The following is a 12,695-nucleotide window of genomic DNA, read 5'->3' as shown; positions in this document are numbered from 1 at the left end:
CTGAAACAGCTGCTAACGCCGCTAACACTACGTTTGGTGGTTATAGCTATCTGATAGTCTGCTTGGAAGCTGTTCAAGTTTTCAAGTCTTTATGGTCGGTGTTTTTGACATATGCACTGAAGTTCAGAAAAGTTACTGCTTTTTGTGAAGTTGTGAATTGACTTTGGTACAACGTTACTGTTAGTACCCTAACGCTACCATTCAAGTAACATTAGCTTTTCAGTGTCAATGTCTAGAAGCTAGCTCTTAATGCTAACCATTGATCTGTGTTGTCTTTCACGTTTTCCGGTATGTCTCAGTAGTAACTAGCCGTTTTGTGAACTGTTATTTGGGTCGCTTCCTTAGAATTAATGTCTGTGAAAATGCCATTGTAGTGACAAGAACAACCTCAGTCAACCGATCAGAATTTAACATGAAGCGTTGCTACTATGATGACTAGTCCACTGCGCAAACTGAGGTGCACGAAAAGCACATCCGCTTGATGATAGCAGTGCTGATCTAAGTCTGAGTACCAACTTCAGCACAGTTATTTAACGTTATAATGTTAGCACAGTTATTAGTAACGTCAGCTAAATGTAACGTTACCCGTAAGTTTTACCTATAACTCAACCCTAGTGATGTAGAATAAGATTGGCCGACAATGCAGAACTTGAGCTGCTTTGTACATCTTCTCTCCTCTGTAGGCTATGGCCAAGTTTCTAGCCCCCGTGATCCAGGATAACCCCTCAGGATGGGGTCCCTGTGCAGTTCCCGATAAGTTCAAAGACATGCCCTACCAGCCATTCAGCAAAGGAGATCGTCTGGGCAAGGTAAGCTGGCACATCTCACTTTTTACTTCTCCTTTGTAGATACAAGGATACAAGGAAGTTTATTGTCACATGCATATAGTTACTGGAAGTAAGAAATGCAGTGAAATTATGTCTGGTGTTTAGTAGATTAAGTGGCAAGGGCTGCATAAGAAAGGTGGGGGAGGATTGGAATTTGGGGGGGCACCAACAAGGAGCACCCAAGAGCAACAGGGGCAAGGAAAAACTCCCTTACCAAGGAAGAAACCTTGGGCAGATCCACGGCTCAAGGGGCTAACCCAACTGCCAGGGGTCTTGGTGTGTGTGTTGGGGGGGATGACAGGGGAGATGGGATAGTGTGCTGTGTATGTGGGGAGAGGGCAGTGTGCAATATGTGTGTTGGAGAAGCTTCCTCATGAGACAATGTGCTGTGTATTGGGGGGTGTGTGTGTTTTGACGTGTGATGAAATAAGAAAATAAATAAAAGGTCTATAGCATAGGATGAGGGATGTAAAAGTGCTAAAAGTCTTGTAGGTGTGTGTGTGTGTGTGTGTGGGGGGGTGGTCATGAGTGCTGAGGAGTGAATGAGTGCAAAGTCAGTATAGTGTGAGTTAAGAGTTCGGATGGCCTGGGGATAAAAACTTCTCCTGAGTCTCTCAGTTCTGGCTTTGTGACAACATAGGTGTCTTCTTGATTTCAGCGGTAGGAATAATCCATTGTTAGGATGAGAAGAGTGCTTCAGAATCTTTTGGGCTCTTAGGAGTACTCTTCTGGAATAGATATTTTGTAGAGCAGGGAGTTGAGTTCTTATAGATGCGTTCAGCTGAAGCACTACTCTCTGCAGAGTACTACAATCTCTAATTGTGGAGTTCCCATACCAGGTGATGATGCTACCAGTTAGAACACTCTCAACCGCTGAAGTGTAGAAGGCCTTCATGATGGATGTAGAAACTTTGAATTTCCTTAGCTGACGAAGGAAGTAGAGTCGTTGTCTGGACTTCTTCAGAACATATTGAGTGTCCATGTTAGGTCTTCAGTAATGTGGACACCAAGGTAATTAAAACTTGTGACTCTCTACAGGTTGCCCGCTGATCATTAGTGCGGTGTAACTGTAGTTCTGCTGCTGCCTCCTGGATATAATTGTTTGTTTTACTCCTCCTTGATTGCTCTTCTGTGTTAATTAGGTGATCTGAACTGATAGACTAGAAACGTTAGTATAATTCAGTCCCTTCCGCTAAGCCTTGAGGTGTGTGTGTCTGCTTAACAAATCATTTTTGGGCCATCTTGTGGAAAGAAAGCAAGCATTACAAGCTGAAAGTGACTATTACGGCAATGGAAGGGCATCTTGAAGCAGTCGGGACCTCCGATTGTCTCTCTAAACATGTAATCACGTTTCTCATTTTTCCTTGAACTCTGCCTGCATGTCTAAACAAAGTCATGAAATGTTGCATCCTTTTTAGGTTGCTGACTGGACCGGTGCTACCTACCAGGACAAGAGATACACAAGTAAGTATCATGAACGACTGATGATCATTATAAACGTTGGCAATCCTCCTGTAGTATAGATGTCTCCGCTGCAGTAAGTGACCTCAGATTATTACGTGTTTGTGCTCAGATAAGTACTCGTCTCAGTTTGGAGGGGGCAGCCAGTATGCCTACTTCCATGAGGAGGATGAGACCAGCTTCCAGCTGGTGGACACGGCCAAGACTCAGAAGACGGCCTACCAGAGGAACCGCCTTAGGTTTGCTCAGGTAATGAAGAACATCACAGCATGTGTCACATGGACATAGTAATGTAGTTAGTGGCAATGTTTGTTAATATGCATTCTAGTTGTAGAGTTGAGATTTTCTTTTAAGAGTTCATATTTATTGTCAAATACTGTGTCATGTTTTTGTTTTGGTGCTCCAGACATCTTTTCAGGTAGTTGTGCATTCACACTACTTCTATTTTCTTTATGTAGTACAGTGCATGTGTTGTGCTGTGTACACTGCCTTGATTGCTTTGGTACTAATGGTTTGTGGTGTTGGTGCGCTCTACAGAGGAATCTGCGCAGAGATAAGGACCGCAGGAACGTCGCTCAGTTCAACATGCAGACCCTGCCCAAGAGTGCTAAGCAAAAGGAGAGGTGAGGTCCCCAACACGAAACCATGACCTCTCCCGGTCCTCGTGTTGGGTCACTTGTCCGTGATCGTAACGGAGACGCCCCCCTTCTAAGTCTCCTCGGTCATCTCACTCTTTGTCTCTCCTCGTCCAGGGACCGCATGCGTCTGCAGAAGAAGTTCCAGAAGCAGTTTGGCGTGCGCCAGAAGTGGGACCAGAAGTCACAGGTGAGCGTCGTCTTCCAGCGCCCTCCCCTGGGCCTGAGCCTGTCGTCTGCTCAAACCTCAACAGCAGACCGTCTCAGCGCTCGTTCAGGGGGTTTCTGTAGCTTGAGTCTCTGAACTCTGGGTGAACCCAAAGAGTGTGAAGTCCGCCTGCAGCATGTCATAACAGCTGAATTTGATTTGCTACCACTGATCTGTGTGTGTGTGTGTGTGTGTGAGTGAGTGAGTGAGTGACAGACAGACTTATTTCTTTGTGTCATAACATTGGAATCCTTTTCCTCTGGCGTTTGTGTCTGTGTGCCCTTGCCCTGTACCATTCAAATTTGATTTCGATTGGAGTAAACATAAGCTCAGAGGAGCTCCTTCATCCATCTCATCCCCCTCTTAAACACGGTGCTGTCTCCATGTCCCGTCCACCGCTTCGCCAAGGCCCAGCTGAAGCCAAGGGACTCGTCAGTAGAGGTGCGTAGCGACTGGGAGGTCAAGGAGGAGATGGACTTCCCCCGTTTGATGAAAATGAGATACATGGAGGTGGCTGACCCCCTAGACATGTAAGTACATGGAACCTTCAACACACTGATCCCAAGGTTGTGTGTGAGGAAGATTTCTTATTGGCAGCTAATGTTTGTGATGGGAGTGATTTTTGGAATGTTTCCATCCATCAAGTCAAGTCAGGTCAAGTTTATTTATATAGCGCATTTCATACACAGAGGTCATTCAATGTGCTTTACATGAACAAAATCAAACAATAATAACAAATAAAAGCATAGAAGGGCATTATAGTCAAATAATAGTTCAAAAGGTAAAGATCATCATAAAAAGAAAACATAAAACACACAAGGTAAAATCATTCTACTAAATTATCAGTTGTGATTTCCCTATGGATGTGCATTCCTCTAAAATGTTTAATAATGTTTAATAATGTTGCATCAGAACTCTTGTGAACTATTTTAACCCTGAACTATGATGACTAGTCCACTGCGCAAACTGACATGCGTGGAAAACACACTGGCTTGAAGATAGCATTGCGGAGCTATGTCTGAGTCCTTAAGGCTGGGATCACACATTGTTCTCTACGGTGTGGCAGAGGAACTGTGGCAGCGCTAACGCAACGCTAGCGTTAATCAAGCTGAGCGTTGAACTTGGTTCAACTTTCAAAGCGCAACGCGCAAGAGTATTCAAATGCCAGTTTAGGCAAACTGTTTGTGTTACTTAGGAACGAGATGGAACTTATTATGGTCTGAGCGTTGCGTTGCACTTACCGCTGCGTTATTTCCAGTGTGATCCCTGCCTAACGCAAGTGATCCGTGCTTGTCCTTAGGAAATCTGCCATCCAGAAATAATTTGGTTGCACCCGGGTCAGGGCCACCTGACTGGCCCACACTGGTGCTGCTGAGGCTCTTTAGGAGTTAATTCAGCTGCTGCCACATGAAGGTCAGGCAATGTGACGGTCGAATTTGACGGTAGAATTCTGTTGTGTCGAATCAGTTGGTATCACACAGTACACACGACGCAACGGTGACCTTTTTTTACATTTTAGATAGGCTGTCCATCACACACTTCCTATCAAGGATATTTGGAAGGAGAAAAGGGATCATTTTAGTAAGAAAGAGTTCATATGTCGATGTCTGTGTGTGTGCCCCGTTCACTTCAATAGATTCCATTACAGTATGTCGTGTCTCCTGACATAAGTTGCCGTCGCATCGCTTGCCGTATCTGTTGGCCTTAACCTGTAGGGTAGGTAGGTGTCCTCTAGGCACTCTTGTCTTCATATTTTGACCTCTGACCTCTTCTGTCTAGCGAGTGCTGTGGAGCTCTGGAATACTACGACAAGGCCTTTGACCGCATCACCACGCGTAATGAGAAACAGCTGAAGAGCATCAAGAGGATCTTCCACACGGTCACCACCACTGACGACCCGGTCATCCGCAAGGTGTGTGGTGTTGATGTTTGATGACATCGGTTAACCATTTCACGTTAGTTGGGAAAACCAAGGGAAAAGCACGATGTCCAGTAATTAGTAGCTCATCTCTGATGGTTGAACAAAGACCATAACTCGTGTGTGTGTGTGTGTGTGTGTGTGTGTGTGTGTGTGTGTGTGTGCGTGCCATGTTGTTTCAGCTGGCCAAGACCCAGGGCAATGTGTTTGCCACCGATGCCATCCTGGCCACCCTGATGTGTTGCACGCGCTCAGTCAACTCTTGGGACATCATCGTGCAGCGAGTGGGGAACAAGTTGTTCTTCGACAAGAGAGACAACTCTGACTTTGGTGAGCCAGCCCTAGTTAATATTGTTTGTTTTTTTTTTGATTGTATTGTTTTGTTTTGTTTTCAATGAATGAGATTAAAACCCCACAGTGAGATGGATGGATGGATCTTCAGCCCCTTGTAAATGATATTTTGGTGGCTAACAGAAAAGCTTCCTCTCTTCCCTCACCACCTCCCCTACAGATCTGCTGACCGTGAGTGAGACGGCCAACGAGCCACCGCAGGATGAGGGCAACTCCTTCAACTCGCCACGCAACCTGGCCATGGAGGCCACCTACATCAACCATAACTTCAGCCAGCAGTGCCTCAAGATGGTACGCTAGCGCAGCGGAGGCCCAGACCTGCTGGTTCCCTTAATGAGACTCTGCTCTGCTCTGGTGGGGTGGGGTGTCTTCCCCCCTGGAGAAATTTGGTTTTGCAGCCCGGAGCTTATTAGCAAGAATTATGTTAGACCAATTAGAGGCGGAACAGTGCTCCACCAACAAAACAAACCTTCTTTAGGGATCTATTAACCAAATTGTACCTCAAGATGCTGACTTGAATGACTGATTTTTTTTTATTTTGTATTTTTTATTTTATTTTATTTATTCATTTATTTATTTATTTATTTATTTATTTATTGAAGCAGTTGTCAACTGTCATCATTGGTCTGACTTGAGTGTGAGCACCCTATCCAGGGCAGCATTAAGTAATGAAACTGAAACTGCCACATTTCTGCACTTTTCTGTCAGGGAGGAGAGAGGCACAAGTTCCCCAATCCCAACCCCTTCGTGGAGGAGGACATGGACAAGAATGAAGTGGCCTCTGTGGCCTACAGGTAAAGCACTCTAGATCTTAAACCACCCACTAAACCAAGCACTCTAGATCTTAAACCACTTAAAATGGATCCTCATGTATCATACCGTTACACACACACACACAAGCACAGGCACACTTTCGCACACATTAAAATGGATCCTCATGTATCATACCGTTACACACACACACACAAGCACAGGCACACTCGCACACATTAAAATGGATCCTCATGTATCATACCGTTACACACACACACACAAGCACAGGCACACTCGCACACATTAAAATGGATCCTCATGTATCATACCGTTACACACACACACACAAGCACAGGCACACTTTCGCACACATTAAAATGGATCCTCATGTATCATACCGTTACACACACACACACACAAGCACAGGCACACTCGCACACATTAAAATGGATCCTCATGTATCATACCGTTACACACACACACACAAGCACAGGCACACTCGCACACATTAAAATGGATCCTCATGTATCATACCGCTACACACACACACACAAGCACAGGCACACTTTCGCACACATTAAAATGGATCCTCATGTATCATACCGTTACACACACACACACACACACACAAGCACAGGCACACTCGCACACATTAAAATGGATCCTCATGTATCATACCGTTACACACACACACACACACACACACACACACACACAAGCACAGGCACACTCGCACACATTAAAATGGATCCTCATGTATCATACCGTTACACACACACACACACACACACACACACACAAGCACAGGCACACTCGCACACATTAAAATGGATCCTCATGTATCATACCGTTACACACACACACACACAAGCACAGGCACACTCGCACACATTAAAATGGATCCTCATGTATCATACCGTTACACACACACACACAAGCACAGGCACACTCGCACACATTAAAATGGATCCTCATGTATCATACCGCTACACACACACACACAAGCACAGGCACACTCGCACACATTAAAATGGATCCTCATGTATCATACCGCTACACACACACACACAAGCACAGGCACACTCGCACACATTAAAATGGATCCTCATGTATCATACCGTTACACACACACACACAAGCACAGGCACACTCGCACACATTAAAATGGATCCTCATGTATCATACCGTTACACACACACACACAAGCACAGGCACACTCGCACACATTAAAATGGATCCTCATGTATCATACCGCTACACACACACACACAAGCACAGGCACACTCGCACACATTAAAATGGATCCTCATGTATCATACCGTTACACACACACACACAAGCACAGGCACACTCGCACACATTAAAATGGATCCTCATGTATCATACCGCTACACACACACACACAAGCACAGGCACACTCGCACACATTAAAATGGATCCTCATGTATCATACCGTTACACACACACACACAAGCACAGGCACACTCGCACACATTAAAATGGATCCTCATGTATCATACCGCTACACACACACACACAAGCACAGGCACACTCGCACACATTAAAATGGATCCTCATGTATCATACCGTTACACACACACACACACACACACACACACACACACACACACACACACACACACACACACAAGCACAGGCACACTTTCGCACACATTAAAATGGATCCTCATGTATCATACCGTTACACACACACACACACAAGCACAGGCACACTCGCACACATTAAAATGGATCCTCATGTATCATACCGTTACACACACACACACTAAAATGTATGTTTATGTACTTAGGGCTGTCAAATGATTAATCGCTGAATTTCTATAGTTAATCGTGACTAATTGCATATTTTATCACATGATTAAAATGTGTTATTTTGCATTTCTGAGAAGTCCATATTAACAATGTAAAACAATTCTTACCCATGTTTCTTGATTGGGGATCAAATGAAAGCAAAGAAAGTTACTTTATGAGCTTTATTAACTATAAGAGGTATTTAATTGTTTCAAATCAAATTTCAAAAGATGTGCAGCGGGCCTGAGGCAACGCAATGTATTCTTCAGAAATATAATTGATATCAACTGAAATTAATGCTACAGCAGAAATTCATTCACAAAATGTACACACATAAATGGCATAACAAATAAACAAAATAGTCAATATAGCCTTTATTCATAGGCTGTCTTTGAGTTCAGTTGAAAATAAGGAACGCTTCATGTTGAGAAATATGCACATGTGCAAAATGTAGCCTAGGCCTACAGCACATTTCGGTGAAGTGCATAACAAACAGAAATAGCCTAGTCCATATCTTTCATATGTTCAGTTCACGTGTAACAGTGTAGAGTGTAAACAATGTTTAGCTTGTAGATTATATCTTAAACTACTGACCCCCAATATACACACCATTACATCTAGTAACTAGTTTTAGTTCAGATGGTTTGTCTCGTAACCATAACGACATCCCATCATCCTCCTCCTCTGGTCTCCAGGTACGTGTCCCGCTACCACGTGAAGGACTCGGCGCGCCACGTCATCCTGGGCACTCAGCAGTTCAAGCCCAACGAGTTTGCCAGCCAGATCAACCTGAGCATGGAGAACGCCTGGGGCATCCTCCGCTGCGTCATTGACATCTGCCGCAAGCTGGACGAGGGCAAGTACCTCATCCTCAAGGACCCCAACAAGGTGAGTCCACAGAACACACACACACACACACACACACACACACACACACACACTGCCTCAGAATGGGAAGCAAAAGCTCTCTTTTTTTTTTTTTTTCCATGATCAGTTAGGAAGTAATTACTTACTTATGGAAGTAAGTTATGAAGGTTGATTTAATGTATTTGTCTCATTAGCATTACTGTTATACATTGATTGACCATTAGTTGTGTTTATTGCAATACATTGACCATCAAATTGGTGTATAACTCTTGATGCGTTTAATTTGTTCTCTGTACTGGTGTTGGCCTCGATGTTGAACCTTTACCACTCACCCAATTGATTTATTCTTGGTGTATGTGAAACTGTTGACATAAGCATTGTGTTGTTAATGAGTTGTGTTCCACACCTGTGTGTGTCTTCGCAGCAAGTTATCCGCATCTACAGCCTGCCAGACGGCACCTTCAGCTCCGACGAAGATGAGGATGAGGAGGAAGATGAAGAGGACGAGGAGGACGAAGGTGAGATGAGGCGCCCGTGCTGTTTTTTTTTTGTTTTTTGTTTGTTTGTTTTTTTTCCTCCACCCCTTGTAATCAGAGGTGCGAATGAAAGCCTCAGGGCAAAGGCAGCAGATGTGATAGCCGCGCGGACGTTCGAAAGACGTTCTTAAATGTTTTTTACGCGTCGCGAAACGGAACACTTCAGTAACGCACCCAGTGTAGCTTCCCTGTCAGGGCAAAGGCGGCATCGCTTATTTATCCAGGCCTGGTTGGGAGTCCTTATCTGAACCCAACACATCCCCCACATCAATCTCTCGGCCTTCCTCTTGTCTTTTAGGATTTCAAATGTTGTTATAGTGTTGATTAAGTGAGGCGTTAACAGTGCATTGACATGGAAGTGTCAGCCGTTTGTTTAATAACAAGCATGAGCTTTTTCCATACCCCAAAAGGTAAAAAAGTTACAAATACTATAGTAGTGTTTCAGAGTGTAGCTTTAAAGGAGAAATCCGGCGAGTTTTCACCTAGAGGTCACCGAGTTCGGTCAGTACAAAAACGGAAACAGTCGGTTGTCCGTGAGCTCCATGATTGTTTTATTTTTTTTCGTACCGACAGTACTCGGTGATCTCGAGAAGCGGAGATCTATGTGAGAACTCGCCGGATTTTTCCTTTAAAGTAGTATCAGTTACTGTTTTAGTGGTGTTAAAGGGCCATTCACTCAAAACTGTAATGATAACGGCAAATAAATGTCGCTTTAGCTAATATGAATGCCAATGTCCCATACATAGACTATAAGGATAACGACAGGAAGAACAGTCAGGGATTACTTTCAGAGCAATTTTGAGAACAGTAAAAAAAAAAAAAAAAACTGACAGTATATCAGAATCCAACAAAATTTAGACTTCACTTCACACATCACATGCATTAACATGAGGAGAGAATTTCCTTATCGTCGGTCAATGTGGACATCATTATAGTTAGTTATCTTTATAGTTACCGGCCCTTATAGTTAATAGTTCTAATTGTGAACGGCCCTTAAACATCTCTCCCTCCCTCCCCTCCATTTCTAGATGAGGAGAACTGAAGAACGGGAGATGGAAGCCAAACCCAAGACCAAACGGGTCGGTGCTGTCCAGGCCCTAACCCGCATCTCATTGGAGTGGCTTGAGCACATGTGTCATCAAGTGTTGAGACCCATTAAAGATGGAGTGATGTTGCAAAGCCCACAGTTTTGTCCCGCTCTCTTCATTTTAATGTGACTTAAGTTTGCCAGTGAGCACCCAAGGCAACATGATAAACAGTATATGAAATATGTGAATTGATCCCTGCAGTCTTTAACAATAGAAGTAATTCTTACAAATGTCTTGCTGTATCACCCGTTTGTACAGAGTCAGATGAAGCAGTGAAAGGAATGGGCTCATTTACATTTTTTGTAGAGACAAATTAATGTCAACGTAAGCGGAGAAGAATCTGGCCTGGAGGCTGCAGCGATTCAGACAATGCCATTGCTATGTTTGCCCACATGAGGGCTCTGAAAGCTTGGGCCAGCCACGGCAGAGGAGATTTGTTGAACGCGGCTCTGGGAACAGCTTTGTGGACCCTGACGCAGGCTTATGAAGCATGGAGGGAGACGTTCTTACTGGCCCTGAAAATAAATTGCCAAATAAGGGCGCCCCTTTGAAATCCTAAGCACGCACGACGCAGGTTCGCGTAACCAGCAACCTTGTGTTTGCACCTGCTCGTCTGTGGTGTGTGCAACGTGTCGTGACGAGCTGTTTCCACTCAGCTGTGACTTCATCTTGCTGCCTCTTCCATACATCACCTGACCACCCTTCCAAAACACACACACACACACCACCACCATTCCCTCAGGGTCTCTTCATCCCAGCCATTCACTTAGCCATTTACTCAGCCCCCACACACACACACACACACTCTCACACACACACACACACACACTCGGTTGCAGCCATCAGTCATCCTCTCAGTCTCATCTATTCCATCCCTCCCTCCCCTCCCTTGTCATCTCCATCTCTCAATCTATCCAGTCAGCCAGTCAAGGTTAGGCGTGGAGCTGGTTTAAAAATAGTTCAATAAACTGAGGAGGTAGACGGAGCACTCGTAGCATACAGAGCAGCGCGCTCGCGACGGCTCTCGCCATTCATGCACAGGGAGAGGTGGCGGCAACAATCCAAGAAAGCGCTGTAGGGATCAAGGCTTAACTAAGAAGAGGTGAACTGCGAGTGACAACCAGGTATATCAGGGAGCTAAAAAATTTGGTCCATATGACCGACAATAATGTTAGATCATATATAATATTATTGGAGGGGCTCTCTGGGTGCCCCCTGTCAGTGCTGGGCCCTTAGAATCTTCCTACTTCACCCCCCTCCAGCGGCCCCTGAGGTAGAAAGAAGGATAACAAGAGAATGTATGGTGGTGGACCTGACTAATTGAGAGGCGAAGAATTTAACATTTTTGGAAACTTGTTGGAATGGATGGAATATAAATGATAAAGTTGGATTGAGAGGGCATCAAACTAAGTTTGGATTTGGTAGAGAATTGTGAGGTAAAGTGCTACTTTTGTGTTCAACTGGGTGTGATTAGATCATTAGCCTACAACAAGGCATTGACCCCAATAAATATTAAAAGTGAAATGGTGGTGACAATTTGAATTTCTAGGCACATGTCCTTTTGTTTATTTTATAACATAAACAGCAAAGAAAAGTGATTGATAATGACTGACTGACTATTATTGTGTTACATGCTTCAAATGTAAAGCACTTTGAGCTGCATTCTGTGTATGAAAGGTGCTATACAAATAAAGCTTTATTATTATTATTATTATTATTATTATTTGATGGTGTATAGCCTTCAGATGATTCCTAGAGGGTTGGATTAGTGCAATTCTTTCCAACATGAGGCAGAAAATGACCTGATGATCGATGTAGCCTATAGGTAGGTAAAAGTAAGAAAATGACGAGTTTTGTAGAACTTTATGTAAGATTGAAAAATGTTTTTGATGGAGGAAAAAAATGTACCTTTTCTTCCTCTTGTGGCTTGTGTCGTAACACTTTGGTACCAACTAGAAGCCATGTTGGATATGCAAAGACTTCCTGATCGGCACTATACGCAATATGCCATTTTCTAATCCTCCCTGACACATTTCCTCAATCTGTATTTTTAAATTTGGGCATTGCATCTCATTTGTGGGCAAGAGATCCAGAAAGATTGGCTACTAAAGAATAAATTCAATTCACCTCTTACTTGAGACTTGAACACAGTTCAAGTGTAGCGGCGTAGGGCACATTATGTGCCCTACACGCACATACACTTTCACACTTATGCACACGTGCTTGTGTTCACATACAA

At 44.0% G+C, this 12,695-nt stretch overlaps 1 protein-coding gene across 1 annotated transcript; it reads left to right on the top strand.

Moving 5' to 3' along the window:
* The first annotated feature begins 73 nt into the window (after positions 1-73).
* Positions 74-10,552, top strand: eif3d (eukaryotic translation initiation factor 3, subunit D). Its single transcript, XM_048249037.1, has 14 exons — positions 74-94; positions 684-809; positions 2,246-2,291; positions 2,401-2,537; positions 2,826-2,911; positions 3,041-3,113; positions 3,540-3,661; positions 4,911-5,043; positions 5,232-5,379; positions 5,561-5,691; positions 6,109-6,194; positions 8,625-8,853; positions 9,257-9,350; positions 10,397-10,552. Exons 1-14 carry the CDS (start codon positions 92-94, stop codon positions 10,408-10,410), a joined length of 1,428 nt encoding a protein of 475 aa, XP_048104994.1. The 5' UTR covers positions 74-91; the 3' UTR covers positions 10,411-10,552.
* Positions 10,553-12,695: the final 2,143 nt, after the last annotated feature.

This window comes from Alosa alosa, chromosome 7 (assembly GCF_017589495.1).
Source record: "Alosa alosa isolate M-15738 ecotype Scorff River chromosome 7, AALO_Geno_1.1, whole genome shotgun sequence".
NCBI classification, from domain to species: Eukaryota; Metazoa; Chordata; class Actinopteri; order Clupeiformes; family Clupeidae; genus Alosa; species Alosa alosa.
Note: the sequence above shows the minus strand (reverse complement) of the source record. Positions and strands in the feature narration are given on the sequence as shown.